Here is a 17,924-nt window from a genome sequence, read left to right on the forward strand (position 1 = left end):
GTTTTGTGTTTGCAAGTTTTGTTTTTTTTATTTATTGAGAACTCACTAAGAATCCCTGTGAGAACAAAGACAGAAAGAGAGGCGAGAGCAAAAGCGAGCGAGGGAGTGAGGATAAAACATCCAAACAAACAAACAGCTTGAGAAGGGCGTCAGTGCTCCCTGGGTGTAGCAGGGTCGACTTCAGGCACGTGCACCGTGGGCAGACGGCATGGTCGGCCGTCCACACGCCTCCCAGCCTGGATTTCTGAGTCGATGCAGAATTCCTGGCAGGAGCCGTTTGGAACGCTCACAGACTTCCTTGAAACCGGCCCTGCCTGCACAGAGAAGAGAGTTGTGGTAGCTATTTCCTGGTGTCCCTGAATTTTTATTGAATTACATGGGAGGAGGGAGTATCTGCAAACAGTCTTGTGTGGATTTTTCATTGTTACTTGATTTCTTAAAAATCTGCTTTCACACAAAAATTTGGATTTGGGGCATTGCTGTAAAATCGGACAATATTGAGTGCATCTGAGTAACGAAAGGCTAGCCGTGGGCAGCCCTGCCCCCACGCCAGGGCACACACACCCCAGCTCTTCTGGGTCTTTCTCGATCCTTATTATCTGTTAACACCGATGACAGAGGTCAGTTTTTATTTAATATTAGTCTTCTACTGCTGGTTTTCCTAGAGTAGAAGAAACTTTTTAGAGATATCTCTCTTTCTATATGTGTGTGTGTATGTGTGTGTCTTTCAAAAGCGGAACTGAAATACAGATCCAAAGGATAATATACATCAAGGAAATTATTAGAGAGGATATGTTTCCGGGGGAAGGGAACAATATTCCTACATATGTAACATGCAAACAGTGCCCATGTCAGTATCTCTTGCATCCTGGAGCTGCGCTCACTGCCTCTCTTCCTGGCTCTGGTCTTTGAGGTTTCAATCTGCTGCAGGAATCACTGCATACATTAAGATTCTTAAAGGCTAAACAAGCATCCTTGTTAAAAGCATTGACTAGTATTTGACTTCTTTCCTAATGTATTAGTGTTCGGGGGTGGGGTCATACACAATGAGGGGCTCAGTTTCGAAAGTGGCTTGATTCTGAGCCATCCCTGTATGTTACAAAGTGCACCTTTTCCCTGACAGCTTCTTAAGCTCTTTGCTGACATTAAGAGAGGTCTCCAAACCAACACTTCTAGATTTTCCTATTCTGGAACATAAAAGCCAATTCTTGAATAGCTTCAAATCAGTATAGGGCATTCATGGACATTCAACAAAAGTCCATTGAATTCAGCCGAAAATCAAATGCATTAACTTGAATTTAACTCTTTACTGTTCACAAGGCAATCATTAATGGATATTTGTTAAGCATCCACTGAATGTGAGGCCCTTACTGGGAAGCAGGCATACAAAGAAAAAAAGATACGATGGCCTTCGACTTCCGAGACATCATAGGCCAGTAACCTTGGCTGCTAGATAGTCCGGGGAAGAGTCAGCTAGCCCTCAAAATAGAGTACTGGCACAAGGATGAGGGAGAGGCTTCGTAAGTGAGAGCCAGAGAGAAAGCACGACTGAAAGAAAGACAAAAGAAGTATCGCAGGGGTTGAAAGCTTAAGGCACTAGGCCTTGAAGGATCTGATGGTCAGAGCAGGCTTTGGAAGGAAAATCATGGGATCACATTAGTCCTAAGTGTTTGAGGCTGTCTATTCAAGGTTTTCATCTGCGTTTTTACCTGTAACCAGAATAGTGATATTCTGCGTGTGTGAATGCAGAATATAGTGAAATATATCCACTACCCCACACTCCGCAAGGAATTTGAGAGGAATAACAGGGCTGGGATTAAGTAGACTACCGTTCCTTATATGAGGACTGTCCCCAATCACGCATCTGTCTACTTTCCTGCTCCTTTCCAACCCTTGAGACCCTGAATTCTCAGGAAAAGGTAAGACAATCCTCTTGATGTAGAGCAGTAAGTTGCTCATCCCTCCTTACATCTACATGTCCCGGAGATATACGTCTGTGCCTGTACCTGTGACCCACGTTCGCATGCAGAATGCAGGGGGTGCACTCACTGCAGTGCCACCTTGACCCCTGTGTTTAAAGTTCTACTTTAGGGGAACAGATGTTGAAAAGGAAGAGGATAGCCCGAGGTTGGCATGGAGCCTTCGGGGGCATCATCAAGGCTGGGCGGGGCAGCGGGTTGGAGGTCTCTCAGACTCAGGGCAAGCCTTTCAAGGAGACACCCCCACCCCGACCAATCCCTCTGCCCCTATAACTTTGGCATAGCTCTTACATCAGTATCTTAGGATGCTAATTTTTGCTGAAAGTAGAGGAGTTTTGGAGACCAAGTTTTAGTAGAAAAATGCCTCATTTTTTTGTTACCTAGATCTAGAAACTGCTAGTAAATTTGCCTAAATAATTCATCTTCAGTGCTGGAACAAAGAGGGTTTCAAGCGCTTGAAACGCCCTTGGCTTCATGTCATCTAACTGAGAGCTGCTGTGGAGAACTACTGAGTCAGTGGCTGCAGGACTTCTCAGGTTTCCCACGAGACCCCTGCTCAGGGCAGAGGTGATGCAGATGTTGCTGTGAACACTGGACCCCTGTAAGGCCTCAGGCACCCTACTCTTACCAGAGCTTCAGTAGAGTTTGTTTTGTTACCTGGTGGGACTTGGCCCATAAAGAAGAGAATGGTAAGCCGGGGAACCGCAGTCCTCGTGGCTGCAGAGAGGAGAAAGCTTGGCTTCATTTCCAAGAGGCAGAGAAAACTTCCGTCTGCGGCTCCCTGGCACCAGCAGAATGTCTTTGGCCGGACATCAAGTGCCCTCCTGTACCTCATTAGGGTACTTGTGGACAGGAGCGTTCTATGCGCACAGAATGGCCTTTGCAAGAAGGCTGAGAATCCTTGTTTTGTTGGACGCTCAGTTCATTAGGGAGATGTGGGCGCACACTTTTGACCAGAAAACCCTGTTAAATGGGAACATAAGCTACAAACACTTTGGCTCCAGGTAAGGTGTGCGAGCGAAGAGCTATCTATATTCAGTTACAAGGAGCCAGGCTGTGTACAGACACCTGCTGGTTTAGTTAGTGACTAGACATTGTGTTAGTGAGCACTTCCCAGGCTTTGCTAGCCCTCCCCATGATTAATCGCCCCACTCACTCCTGGTCCGAAAGCCCACAGTGCTCTGCTCAGGATATACTGACCACACGTATGTTAGTTTGCTTAACAGATGCTTACCTCCCAATAAGGCGTGAGCTCCCTGTTGTTAAGACCAGACATCGCCCCTCAGGGCTGAGGAGGAAGTTGAATCCGGTGGTCATTTACTCTCAATAGCGCATCAAGTGCATACAACACTGGCAGGGCAGTCAGATGCCTCTGAACATGAAGGCAGGGGGTCTCTAGGCCTGCTTCTCCCCGGAGGTCCAGACATCGGCAGGAGGGCCGTTCCCCTTGAATCTCAGTAGCGCCCGTTCAGACCTAGATCTGTTGGGTCGCAATCAGGAGACTCTCAATCATTACGCATAAAAACAACTGGGAAAATTGCTTCAAAATGCGGACACGTCGACCCACTCCAGGCAGTGTTAGTTTGGGAGGGTGCCTACAAGGCTAGGTACACCTTCTAATGCCTAGAAGTCTGCATTTTTAACGAATTTCCCAGGAACCAATTCTGAAATGGATTCTGGAATACTCAGTGGAAAATATCAACTTAGATCACCTCTCAGCTTCTTTCTAGCTCTTATATTAGAGTATCCTAAGTGTTCTTGTCTTAGAATAAAACTCAGGCTTGGCTTTTATCACTGACAACAACATTTTGTGTGTGTGCGCACGTGCACACCTGCCTGTGTGCAGCACAGAAAGGTGAAGCGCACACCTTAATCTGTGCAAAATTAGATTCCAATTTTATAAAAACAACTCCGGAATTGGCCAGGAAGAGTAACTAAATTGACAGAGCAATCTATCTGGACGAAGGCTGTTGCGGTAATAGACCCTAGATGAGGCTCCAGACTAAAACAGTGTGAGTGACAGAGAGAGGGTGGAGAATGTTTGAGAGACGAAGTGTAGGGCCATGATGACGTTTCTAATGAAAGTGGGCACATGTGAGTCATCCAGTAAGTTTAACCTGAGTGCCTAAGTAAATGGTAACAGCGCTTACCTGGAAATGGTGCTGGACTGAGAGGCGCGGCGGGTGGTGACCCTCAGCCTGAGCAAGCCAGCTGCTCCGGGAGTTCTAGAACCACTTGTTGGCCTATGCCGCCCCCTGCTGGTCCAGAAACAGCTGTCACTGACACCGTCCTGTACCCCGCCTCTGAGATACACGGCAGCCAGCTGTCTGGACCCCAGGGTTCTGGAGGAAGAGCTGGCAGAGGGCATGCAGGTGTGAGGGCTGAGGCGAGGCTGGGGCTTCCGGTGGGTGTAGCTGGGGCTTGCGCTCCGACTGTGGGTCTGTGGTCCTGCGTTCCTCGCCTGCAGTTGCCGGGGTAGAACTTCTGAAATCAGTGGGTGTGGAGGGGTGGGCAGGCTCAGGACCGAAGTCCCTCTATCTCTGTCCCTTAGGACATCCCTGTGAGATTTGTCCTCCGGGGTTTGTGCCAGAGTTCCCAAGGTCACCTGTGTCCTCCTCGTCCTTGTTTTTGTATTCTCTTTTCCTCCTACATTCTGCCTTACTTTCTTTTCTCTTTGTGCAGACCTTGAACTCTGAAGCCAAAATATCCCATGAGGCCAGAAATTAGTACCTGGTCAGTCATACAGGAGAGTCTGTACTCTAATCTCCCATTACCTTAAGGTTTATTTTGATTCTCATTAATAGTGGTGGTATTATTATTATCTTTATGATGGCCCTCAATTTTTATTGTCATTGTTAGTCATTATTTATTAGTATTTTATTAGTATTTATTATTCATCATTATTTTATTAGTATTTATTAGTAACATTATTCATCTTTTTTTCTTATTATGGATGATTTTGTGGTCGATTTATAGAACATGAGGGCTTCTTGCAGCACTTAGACAAATCCGCGGGTGGTGGACAGGCATGTCGGCACCTCTGTGCCGTCCAGTTTAGTAACAGAATTTCTGGGGCCAATGAGGGGACTGAGAATGTTTCCAGAGGCGCAGGTGGTCCTAGAATGCCCTAACTGCACCTCAATTTTTGGCAGTGTTGGCTTTCTGGTTCTGAGCTGGGATAGAAAATACCTGCAGGGACAGGTGGTGACACTTTCTAGAAAGCCAAGAGCGGTATTGCCCCCTAGTGGACTTAGAAAAAATGTATAGAGGATTAGTTCAAGATGGCAGAGTAGAAGGATGTACTCTCACTCCCTCGTGCAAGAGCACCAGAATCACAACTACCTGCTGAACAATCATCAACAGGAAGACACCGGAACTCACCAAAAATGATATCCCACATCCAAAGACAAAGGAGAAGCCACAATGAGACAGTAGAGGGGCACACTCACAGTAAAATCAAATCCCATAACTGCTGGGTGGGTGACTCACAAACTGGAGAACACTTATACCACAGAAGTCCACCCACTGGAGTGAAGTTCACTGAAGTGAGCCCCACGTCAGGCTTCCCAACCTGGGGGTCTGGCAACGGGAGGAGGAATTCCTAGAGAATTAGACTTTGAAGGCTAGTGGGATTTGATTGCAGGACTTCGACAGGACTGGGGGAAACAGAGACTCCACTTTTGGAGGGCACACACAAAGTAGTGTGTGCATTGGGACCCAGGGAAAGGAGCAGTGACCCCATAGGAAACTGAACCAGACCTACCTGCTAGTGTTGGAGGGTCTCCTGCAGAGGCAGGGGGCAGCTGTGGCTCACCAAGGGACAAGGACACTGGCAGCAGAAGTTCTGGGAAGTCCTCCTTGGTGTGAGCCCTCCTGGAGTCCACCATTAGCTGCACCAAAGAGCCTGTAGTCTCCAGTGCTGGGTCGCCTCAGGCCAAACAACCAACAGGGAGGGAACTCAGCCCCACCCATCAGCAGACAAGCAGATTAAAGTTTTACTGAGCTCCGCCCACCAGAGCAACACCCAGCTCTACCCACCACTAGTCCCTCCCATCAGGAAGCTTGCACAAGCCTCTTAGATAGCCTCATCCACCAGAGGGCAGACAGCAGAAGCAAGAAGAACTACCATCCAGCAGCCTGTGGAACAAAAACCACATTCATAGAAAGACAGACAAAATGAAAAGGCAGAGGACTATGTACCAGATGAAGGAACAAGATAAAACCCCAGAAAAACAACTAAATGAAGTGGAGATAGGCAACATTCCAGAAAAAGAATTCAGAATAATGATGGTGAAGATGATCCTGGACCTTGGAAAAAGAATGGAGGCAAAGATCGAGAAGATGCAAGAAATGATTAACAAAGACCTAGAAGAATTAAAGAACAAACAAACAGAGATGAACAATACAATAACTGGAATGAAAAATATACAAGAAGGAATCAATAGCAGAATAACTGAGGCAGAAGAACGGATAAGTGACTTGGAAGACAGAATGGTGGAATTCACTGCCACAGAACAGAATAAAGAAAAAAGAATGAAAAGAAATGACAGCCTAAGAGACTTCTGGGACAACATTAAACACACCAACATTCACATTATAGGGGTCCCAGAAGGAGAAGAAAGAAAGGACCTGAGAAAATATTTGACAAAATTATAGTCGAAAAATTCCCTAACATGGGAAGGGAAATAGCCACCCAAGTCCAGGAAGCACAGAGAGTCTCAGGCAGGATAAACCCAAGGAGAAACACACTGAGACACATAGTAATCAAACTGACAGAAATTAAAGACAAAGAAAAATTATTAAAAGCAACAAGGGAAAAACGACAGATAACATACAAGGGAACTCCCATAAGGTTAACAGCTGATTTCTCAGCAGAAACTCTACAGTCCAGAAGGGAGTGGCATGATATACTTAAAGTGATGAAAGGGAAGAACCTACAACCAAGATTTCTCTACCCCGCAAGGATCTCATTCAGAATTGACGGAGAAATCAAAAGCTTTACAGACAAGCAAAAGCTAAGAGAATTCAGCACCACCAAACCAGCTCTACAACTGATGCTAAAGGACCTTCTCTAAGTGGGAAACACAAGAGGAGAAAAGGGCCCACAAAAACAAACCCAAAACAATTAAGAAAATGGTCATAGGAACATACATACCAATAGTTACCTTAAACATGAATGGATTAAATGCTCCAGCCAAAAGTCACAGGCGCACTGAACAGATACAAAAACAAGACCCATATATATGCTGTGTACAAGAGACCCACTTCAGATCTAGGGACACATACAGACTGAAAGTGAGGGGATGGAAAAAGATATTCCATGCAAATGGAAATCAGAAGAAAGCTGGAGGTTCAACACTCATATCAGATAAAATAGACTTTAAAATAAGGACTGTTGCAAGAGACAGGGAAGGACACTACATAATGATCAAGGGATCAATCCAAGGAGACTGCTAACAGCTATAAAAGAGGAAATCGACAGTAACACAATAGTAGTGGGGGACTTTAACACCTCACTTATACCAACGGACAGATCATCCAGACAGAAAACTAATAAGGAAACACAAGCTTTAAATGACGCAATAGACCAGATAGATTTAATTGATATTTATAGGACATTCCATCAGAAAACAGCAGATTACACTTTCTTCTCCGTACTATGCCATCTGTATTTCCTCATCCCCTTAAGGCAATGTGTGTTCTACTGTCCATCTCTTTGGAGTTATGATTTTTCATCATGGTAAAATGTACATAAACTTACCATTTTAATCATTTATGGTCATACAGTTCAGAGACATCAAGTACATTTACATTGTTGTGCAACCATCACCACCATTCGTCTCCAGAACTTTTTTCAGCTTCTCCAGGCAAAGAAGACAAGAATGCACATCCACAGTCAGCGTTCAGACATCAGACATGAAGCCCCCAGCACCGCCCAGACCTCGCCTGCTGTCGGTCCTTCTCATTCTGGGCACCTTGAAGTCCAGGCCCCTCCATTTGCACCTACACTGTCCAAGGTCATCATCTGTATGCTTCCTGGCCAGCAAGGGCAAAAGGGACTGGCAGCACCAGTTTCCCAGTTGCCAGGTGGACTGAAAACTTTCTGCAGTTGCTTGGGCGAGCGAACCACATTCTCCATGCCTTCAGTGTTGGCATCGGCCTTTCCTGGGCACCCGTGGGAACTGAGAACATTCTAGAGGCTTGGGGGGGATAAGATGACCTCTGTGCACCTCCGTTTCCAGCTATGGTGGTTCCTGGGTTCCTGATCTGAGAAGAAAATTCTGAAGATGCTGGGGGCAGGGATGCCACCTCCAGCCTCTCAAGGAGGGCAAGAGTGGTTCCTGGGCCCCCAGAGTAACCTTGACAATGCGGCTATGGTGGGCAAGCATACCCTCTCTGACTTCCTGGGAGACACAGCTCTTTCTGGGCCCTCAAGAGGACTCGTCATTTGTCCTATAGGCTCAGGTGGCCCATGGACATGCTCTTCGAAGCTCCCCTTCCAGCCTGGGCTGCTCACCGTTCCCTGAGGGGAACGTGCAGGATTTCATGAGCCTCGTCCAGCCAACAGGTGCCGGCAATAAAGCTGTTGACAAAGGGCTGCTGTGTGTGTGTCTGTGGGGAGAACCTTCAGGAATCATCTTCAGCAAATCCAAAACACTTTTGAATAGAGCAGTATGCAAAAGTCCTCTATAATAAGTAGTGTAATAATAAAAATAATGATAATGATGATAGTGATGATGATGTTAATGATGTTAATGCTACGATGGCTGTTAATAATAATAATAATCAACTTAAGGAAATGGAGATTAGGAAACAGATTCCCCCAAGTGATTGACAAGGATTTACATTGTCACAGTTTAAGTGACCAACATAGGTAGACTAATGTATTTCTAATTACCCTCGTGATCATTATATTGATGAGTTAAAATAGAGGAGGAGCAAAAGTGTAGAAACAAAACCACAGGAAGATAATCTTTTTGTTCAGTATTTTTTGGCCCTTCGTAAATACTGGCATTTGAGAAGGGAGTTCTGTCTACATAAAGTGTGAGCATTGTACAGAAAATTTTCTTCCACATAATGGAAAACTTAATGTAAATGACACTGTTAATTCACTGTTAATTCAGGTAAATGACACTATTAATTCACTGTTAATTCACTCCATTGCAAGGTGGATACATTCATGAACGACTTCCTTCTGAATTCTAAACCATCAAGGGAATCTGTTGGGAAAGATTGCCAAGGATATTCAGGGAATTAAGAAAGTGATCAGAAGTTTGCTTTTCATTTAAGAAGTGTCCCAAATGGCAGAAATCTCTTTGTTAAGTACAAACCATAATACATTAAGAATATTAGTACTTTGAAAATGTGCATGCCTAAAGGTACTTATAAATACACACACACACACCCCACTTATTCCCGCGGTCTTCCTTTTATTTCTTTTGGAGGGGCTAGGCAAAATGTATCCTCATTACCCGAACGCTGTTTTCCTCTCTCAGCATATTTATGCATGATGCTGACAAGTAAACATATTTTAGGTCGTCTACAAATAGACCCTTCTGACCCTTATCTGGACAGCACCCTGGATATCATGGCAGCTCAGAGTGTGAACCACACTTTGAGAGAGTTGGAGAAGCCCAAAAAGCTGGATGGGGAAGATGCCCATCATTGTAGTGTTTGTCTCAAGAAGGTGCCCGCCACCAAGAGGTTGACTTTGCACAGCACCCCAAGGTCCTGATCCTTGTGCTGAAGCAGTTCATCGGATTTCACAGGTGACAAAATGGATAAGAAAGTTCTGTATCCCGGGTGCTTCGACTTGCAACCATACATGTCGGAGCAGAAGGCAGGACCACTGCATTATGTGTTCTATGCGGTGCTGGTGCCCTCTGGGGGCAGTTATCACCGAAAACCCTACTTCTGTTATGTCAAAGCTGGGGACGGCCAGTGGTATAAAATGGACGATACCAAGGTCACCGCCTGTGACGTGGCTTCTGCCCTGAGCCAAAGTGCCTATGTCCTCTTTTACGTCCAGAAGACCTCATTGGAAGGAGACGGTGGGGGACCGTCGCCGGGAGGGGCACTGACATCCCTGGGGCTGACCCCGCAGGCATGGATGCAGCCCACGGGGAACCTGGAAGAGACGCCAGCGTCAGAGTTCCTGGGAACACCTGGAGGAAACAGATGTTCAAGAAATCACCTTAGAGCAGTGGAGATGCCGCCGAGAACACAACCGACCTCAGCCTGAACCCAACCTCAGGAAGATCGAGTCTCCCCTGCCTGCCCATGCTGTCGTGATTCACCCGTCGAAATATGGAGATGGGATGAAAATGAAACTTCCTGAACAGGAAAACTGCCGGCTCAACAATCCAACCAGAGGCACCCCGCCTCAGGGACCAGTAAACATCGGCCACATCCCTTGTCTCAGAGGGAAGGACTTCCAAGAAGAAGAACGAGAAGAAGCTGAGGTCTCTGGATGCACTGCAGTAAGCTCTGCTGCACATCTGCAAACACACACGCCCAACACCCACAGTCACACACACACAAACCCAGTCGTGTATAGGAAATCGTGTTGCAGGTGTGAATAATCTAGTCTCGTGAAAGGACTGCGTGTCTGCAGTGTTCACAGGATGCGATATTCAGTGGCAACTTGTGCCTCCTTCTCAGGAGTGTGGTGTACACCGCAAAGCTACTGGAGCAGGTGGGGTTGATTACTGGGTCTGAGGACTTTCCACTTGTTCTGCGTTTGAAGACTCATTTGTTGACGGGGTGCAGGATGTCTGAATTTTTGCACTATGGAATTCTTATGAATCAGTTGAATGACTTTCCAGTATTGCACTTGGAGTGCATTAGTCAGAGATGGAGAATGGTATTAGCGCCAATTTTTCTAGGGGATTCGGTGTTGCACATACTTGGCAGTTGTCAAAAGAAGTCTGGTGGTGTGGACATACTTACTCTGAATGTTTGGGGTCGAGTATGGATAATGAGCTGTGTGGCATCACCTGGGTAGATGGAAGGTACGCCACCACCTCAAAAGTGACAGCCCCAGATCAATGCTGTCTCACTAAACCCATCCTGTGTCCTGAAGCCCTGTCCCCTGTATTTGCAGGTCCAAGAAAACCGAGCCCATCCCTCACAATTCCAATCCCAGATGGCTACGATGACAGACTCCTCTTCTTTACTCCTGTGATGTTCAGAGGATTCCATAAAATAGAGCATTTGTCAGGGCCTATTCAGACGCTTTGAAATGCCAGAAGTAAGGATCAGTGGTGTTTTGTTTTGTGAGAATCTGTAAGGAAGTGCTGGGACAGGACTGAGGTCATGAGATAAGGGAATATAAGGAATAAGGTCAGACCCGGATCACAAAGAGAAGGGTCATTCCAGAAGTTCCCGTAGGTGTGGGCACGGCCCCGAGTGTGCCGGCTCTGCTTTCCCGATATTTTAACAACCTTGTGCCTTCAACCAGCAGCTGCCCTTGACGTACAGGCTTCTGCGGAGTGAAGATGCTCTCCCCAAACAGTTGTTCTGTGTGGAACATGGTTTCCTCTTCCCGGGAAGCCCTCTTTACACAGCTCGGTGAAATAAGATAGAGAGTATGATCGTGGAAGGAACTCTTCATCCACTTAGATTAATTCAGAGGTTTTGGGACAAAATAACAAAGAGATTTCTGAGGTCTGGGAGGGCAGACATGCCTGTCTCTCTAGCCCCAGGTGGTTTCCATCTGCAGACATAGGTTGAGGGGCCTCAAAAAGTGTAGGACTAGATAGATATCTTTGAGACTTCCCCATGACCTTGCCTGACCAGGGTCGTGACATTCTGGGAAACATGACCAGTGGAGCTGAAGATCAGAGCTGTGTCACCACCAGGGCCTGAAAGGGTAGATGGGGTTGAGGGACGTTGGAAGAAGTGGAGCTGAGTTGTGTGGAAAGAGCTGTGGAAAAAGGGGACACTCAGAGAGTGGGGCTGAGTCTCTGCCCACTTTCCGAGGGTGCAGACCTGAATCCCTGTGTTTACAGGGGCATAAAGAAGACCAGACACCAACACTTAGCTCCTTTAGCCACAGACTTTATTGTTTGAATAGTTGCAACTATTATTCTATACACAAATTTTAATTTCTTCCAAACTCTACATTCTATATTGCTAGATCACTTTACTCTCCTTTTTATGCCACATTTTCATGAAGAGGTATTTCACCAAATCACAATTTGCCTGAATGTGTGTTAAAGGATTCTTTTAGAGGCTCCTTCTTCCACATACTCATTTTTTTTCTGATGTAAAATCTAGCTATAGCTCCATTTTGATTTTTAGGATTGCTGCATCCTCAATGTGAGAATTTAATGTTGACTAAGAAATAAGTGACCACTGAAAATTTCCCTTCCTTCAGAACACTGAAGGTGTGATGTACAGTCTGAGCACACATGTACCAGAGAGGTTGCTCTATGAATAAAGAATTTCTCATGACCTTACTTTGAATAACTTCTCCAGTATGAATTATTTATAAGTATGCTCTGGTGTTGCTCAGGAAACTTTCGTATTTCTCAAGAGTCTTCATCTTTGTTCTTGATTTAGTGTTTATTCTTTCACTGAGTTTCTTGTGCACATCAAACCTGGTGCTTGGCTGAATGTTTATTTACAGTTATTATAGTCTTAGTGGTTCTCCACTGGGAGTTGGCTCATGTCGACCATAATTATCAAAGGAGAACTAGGGGTTGGTTATCCTCTGCTCAAGCCCTCTGGGACAGGGGTCCCCAACCCCCAGACCATGGACCAGTACTGGTCTGTGGCCTGTTAGGAACTAGGCCGCACAGCAGGAGGTGAGCGGCGGGCAAGCAAGCAAAGGTTCATCTGCTGCCCCCCATAGCTTGCATCACCACCTGAACCATCCCCGTGGCCCCCCATCCGTGGAAAAATTGTCTTCCACAAAAGTGGTTCCTGGTGCCAGAAAGGCTGGGGACCACTGCTCTAGGGTCTTTAGAGTTGGGAGCTGTTGCTAAAAACACCCATACTGTATTTACAGAGTGAGTTCTGCTAAGTTACCTGAGGTCAGGCCAATGACTAAAGGCTTTGCCACGTTGACAGGGCACATATGGATCCACATCCACAGGTGATGCCTGTCTGGACTGAGGAGTGTGATGCCTGAACAAGTGTCCATATTGATTACAGACAGAGTTTCTTTACTGGGTGTGAACCTTGGTGTGGTTAAATGCTAAAGCTATGCTGGTGTTCCACCCACATTCCTCACACGTATGACACCATGTCATCTCAGGTCAGAACGTCTACTGAGAGCCCTCCTGACTTTCTCTCCAGTGCTGAGTTCCCTCATGTCGTCTAAGGGAAGAGTCGTGACTGAAGCATTTCCCACACCACTGACATTCATGGGGCTGCTCTCCAGTGTGGGTTCTCTCATGTCTTCTCAGGTTTGTACATTGACTGAAAGCATTCCCACACTGCTGACATTTATAGGGTTTCTCTCCTGTGTGGGTCCTTTTGTGCCGAGTCAATTCAGAACTGTGACTGAAGGCCTTCCCACACAGAAGACATACGTGTGGTTTCTCTCCAGTGTGGATTCTCTTGTGCTGACTAAGTCCAGAGCTCTGACTAAAGGCTTTCCCACACTGATGACATTCATAGTGCTTCTCTCTGGAATGGATTTTCTTATGTTTTCTAAGGTAAGAGATTTGATTAAAAGTTTTCTCACATAGATGGCATTTATATGGCTTCTCTCCTGTGTGAATTTTCTCATGTTCTTTCAGGTAGGAACTTTGACTGAAGACTTTCCCACACACATGACATTTATATGGTTTCTCTCCAGTGTGGATCTGCTTGTGATTTCTAAGGTTAAAACTTTGAAAAAAGCCACTTCCACAGAGATGACATTTATATGGTTTCTCTCCAGTATGAATCATCTTGTGTCGTCTGAGGCTAGAGGAATTACTAAAGGCTTTCCCACAGAAAGGACATTCACATGATTTACCTCTAGTGTGAATGTGACCCTGTCCGTCAAGGAATGACCCTTGACTAAGTGAATTTCCACACTGTTTGCTGACATTACGTTTCCTCCTTAAGTGAATTGATAAATGTTTAGGTGAAGATCTAGGAGTAAATTCATCACTCAAATCAGTCCATCCAACAGGATCCCGTTGCGTGTGAGAAACCTGTTATGGGAAGGAGATATGAGGCTGTTACTGGTTCACCCACATCCATGCAGACACTCATGCCTCTACATTTACACCCTAGAGCATCAGTTGTTAATAGTCTCCTGTTAAAATGTTTCCAGTGTCAGTTGCATACAAATGTTGTGTTACTCCCCTGCAGGCACAAACATTCTCTTTTATTGTTTTCCAACCCAGATATCAGATTAATTTGGAAGATTTCAGTGTGTTTTAGAGACTATGAGATGAGCAATGTTAGTGCAACTGACTTTTTTTCTTAGGTTTCATGCTGCGGTTTTGAGCTCATATTAATTTCTTAACTGATTTTAGCCTATCCAAAAATTTCCCCAGAAAGAACTCAATCTCAGCTTAATTACATACCAGCAATTGTGCTCAATTACCAACTTACCTCACTGCCAGGTCCTTCATTTGGATGACTGGTGTTCCACCCATGAAACTTACCATTGGCATGGTGGCAGATATGTGCTTCCTGTAGACACTTTGCGTGAATATCATTTCTTGTTGTCTAAGCGGACTTTCACCATCTAAAGAAATGGAAAAAATATAGATTTTAGAATGGCATTAGGGAAATAGAAATGTAAACAAACATCAAGGTCCATGTGAGTATCTTTCAAACGTTGACACTTAGTTGGAGAAACAATGTATAATAAAGAAGTACTCAAGGTAGTAGAAATATTTTAAAAGTCATTGTCTATTAGAAAAAAACAGGATTAAAATGTAAAAATGTAATGTGGTGGAAAGACATTGGGTCAGCAAATGATGGTAAACACATTAAATGGGGCGATCAGGACAAGAATCACTATGTGAAAGTTTAACTGCAGTGAGTCCACAAGCACACTTTTCCCTAAAGAATTGAAAATGGCAGGAAGTAATATGAATTGTGATTGGTAGATGCAAAGAATGATAACAACATGAAGAATTTCAGCCCAATGTCCTCACTTCCAGTTTAGAACATATTGCTCACTTCATAAAACTTTCATTTGGTGTTTCCAAGGACTTAACACACTGACTGAAACTCTTTTTCAGTGAAGCACAGGCCCCTGATTCTTACCTGGACTCTGGCCTTGGAGGCATCCTGTTGCTTCACTCCACAGCTCTTTTCCTTGTTCGAGCTGGGAAATCACATCTGATTTGCGGATCTGATACCCTGTTTGATACGAAAAAGAAAAAAAAAGTGTTGGATTTTGAGTCTGGGCTAATTACCCTTTGCTGTGCTCAAGTCCAGGGTAAGGGAAAGAGGAAAATACAGAGATGATTGAAGGTCAGTGCAGGCAACAACATCTTCAACAGACAAAACAGTGAAGGTCCTTCAGCAGACCAGGAGGAAATCCAGAGCAGCAGCAAACACAGTGAGACCCTCTAGCGGCTGATGCCTGTGCACAAGTTCAAAGAGAGATTACAGAATCCTCAGTGTTTTCCAAATGGGAAAGATTGAAGGACTCTACAGTGGGCTGAATATTACTTTCAAACAGGAGCCAGTAAGGGTACGCCTTACAGGAATCATCAAAATTATGTCATATACACGACTCTGGTCTCAAGCCTTCATGGAGTGACTAGAACAGAAGACTCATTTTAAAAATATTTGATCCATTTACTTATGCATTAAAATATCCATTGAATCCCCAGTTCTGTTCTGAGTGTAAACACTGAGTAGCCACAGAGATATGAAATGTGGCCAAGATTACTTTCCAGTGCAGTAATGAAAAGTGCCGTGAAAAGAAACGTCTTCGTTTTAAGTAGTTATGAGGACTATCAAAGAAGCAGGAAGGACTTGGAGTGGGACAAGGGGAAGCTGATCTAAATGCCTGTTCGGTGAGTGAATGAATGCAGTGAACACACGTGCACGTACATCCGTGTTGACAGACTCACCTACGGAGACCAGGTGGGTGATATTTTCCAGCATCACGTTTCTGAACAGGGTTTTCTGGGATGTGTCCAGCAGGGCCCACTCTTCCTGGGTGAAGTTGATCGCTACATCTTCAAACGTCACTGATTCCTAAAACATCAGGGATGTTCTGGTTTAGACAGAGCAGTCCCTACCACTGTCCAGGGTGGGAGGGTTGAGATGAGGAGGTGATGGGGTCTGGGTGGATAAAGGATCACGCTCTGTGTGGGGTTCCCCTTGGTTCTCTGCCAGCGCTGAGCTGGTGTCTGCCTTTCAGGTACATTCACAGAAACCTACACACTCTGACATCATGAAGCTTTATTTCACAGAAATATCACTTGAAGTGTGTTATAATACAACAGTGAAGTTTTTCAATAACCTGGAAATTAGGACTTCCATACAGTTGATAGTGAAATATTCACTTGCGTATTCATAACTCAATCTCTCTTCCCTATTAATTTCAAGGAACTCTACAGATTCATGACAAGACAAACAATAACCATGATGGGCTACCTTGAAAACATGACTATTGGTTTAAATTATGTCACTAGAGGAACCTTTGACTCTCCAGATAGAAACTGCTTTCATTACTTCTTATGAGTGTTGAATCATCCAATATATTATTGTATGAGGGGTTTGCTGTCTAGCAAACCTGGGTTAAATACAAAACATTATTCTGCTAATCATGCCAATTTCACAGAACCATGAAGGGATCCTTCATGTTCCTCAGAACTGAACAACATTCATACAGAACTTGGTACCAGTACGTGCTCTCTTTCTCAACACTACAGGTCGCAGGTGTTCGTAACAAACTCTGAGGTCAGATGGTTCAGAAGCATAAGCCGGGGACTCGGGTGGCTGGAGTGAAGGACAGACCTAGCCTGACCATCGCTGCACAGCATAAGGATTCCCATTCTTGACCTTCTCAGGGACCTTGACCTTAGTTATCACTGTTTCTCTTGTAATCTAGTCTCATCTCCATGCTGAGGGATGAAAGAAGCCTAGTGATTGGTTTTTCTCCAATTTTTCAAAAATCTATTAGAGAACCTAATTTTATTCTACCTACTGTACTGTTTCTCCTTTCTGTGCAGCACAGTTAAGAAAATACTCCTCCCTACACATTCCTCCCAGTTATCGAATATGAATAAAAGCTTAATTACTAAGAGGTGGAAGGTGTGAATGAGGGAACGATTGCTAATGGCACTTGGGGTGTAGCTTCAGGAGAAGGAGGCGTCGCTACTCACCAGAGGCTCCATTGTCAACAACTCAGTCGCCAGGAGTCTTTCTCGGAATTTCACTCACAGCCAATCCAAGCACTGAACACGCAAATCTGAGGATGGAGAAGAAGCCATGAGACTCCAGTCCTGTGCACAACTTCCAGACCCACCTGAAATGGAGCCCTGCACCTCCACCTGGCTGTGACCCCAGCCCAGCAAACGGAAACCAGTGGTGCATCCTAAGAACACGGTGCAGTCTCTTCTCTCCCAGATCCCATGTAAGAAGCTAGAGCTGTGGTTGCTAAGACAGAAAGTCAAAGTTCAGAGAGTTTGCAAATAAGAATGTGCTAAGCATTGACTTTGTGTGTTCAGCAGCCTAGGGCATCCAGAAGCATTCAGTGTCCTCCTTGATTCAAACCCTCGGGAACCCTGACTCATGCCGGAGTACAGTTTGGTTTCCTCCTGTAGGAAACACTGGAAATCCCCAGATCATTCTCTTCCCTTATGCACCCACAGTGGTCCTCCAACACCCCTGGCAGCCCGCTGGAACCTCAGTGCCTTCCAGCTCTCCCTCAACCCTGACTTTTAGTTCTGTCCCCCATCTACGTGGATATTAATCAGCCGAGGACCTATTTCAGGATGCGGTTAAACCAAGGGCTTATTCCACTTGGAGGAA

General features: G+C 45.2%; 2 protein-coding genes across 2 annotated transcripts; both read right to left on the reverse strand.

The window, feature by feature from the left end:
* Nucleotides 1–149: 149 nt before the first annotated feature.
* On the reverse strand, nucleotides 150–8,118 carry DEFB108B (defensin beta 108B). Its single transcript, XM_070044643.1, is given in 3 exon segments — nucleotides 150–281; nucleotides 283–314; nucleotides 8,049–8,118. Coding segments are annotated over 3 exon segments (234 nt in total).
* A 5,131-nt stretch (nucleotides 8,119–13,249) lies between these two features.
* On the reverse strand, nucleotides 13,250–17,287 carry LOC115867526 (zinc finger protein 705A-like). The gene is made up of 6 exons (XM_070044633.1): nucleotides 17,276–17,287; nucleotides 16,016–16,142; nucleotides 15,198–15,293; nucleotides 14,588–14,670; nucleotides 13,748–14,128; nucleotides 13,250–13,495 (listed from the first exon to the last, which is right to left on the reverse strand). Exons 1-6 carry the CDS (start codon nucleotides 17,285–17,287, stop codon nucleotides 13,250–13,252), a joined length of 945 nt encoding a protein of 314 aa, XP_069900734.1.
* Between the last annotated feature and the right edge of the window lie 637 nt (nucleotides 17,288–17,924).

Source organism: Globicephala melas, chromosome 21 (assembly GCF_963455315.2).
Source record: "Globicephala melas chromosome 21, mGloMel1.2, whole genome shotgun sequence".
Taxonomy (NCBI): domain Eukaryota; kingdom Metazoa; phylum Chordata; class Mammalia; order Artiodactyla; family Delphinidae; genus Globicephala; species Globicephala melas.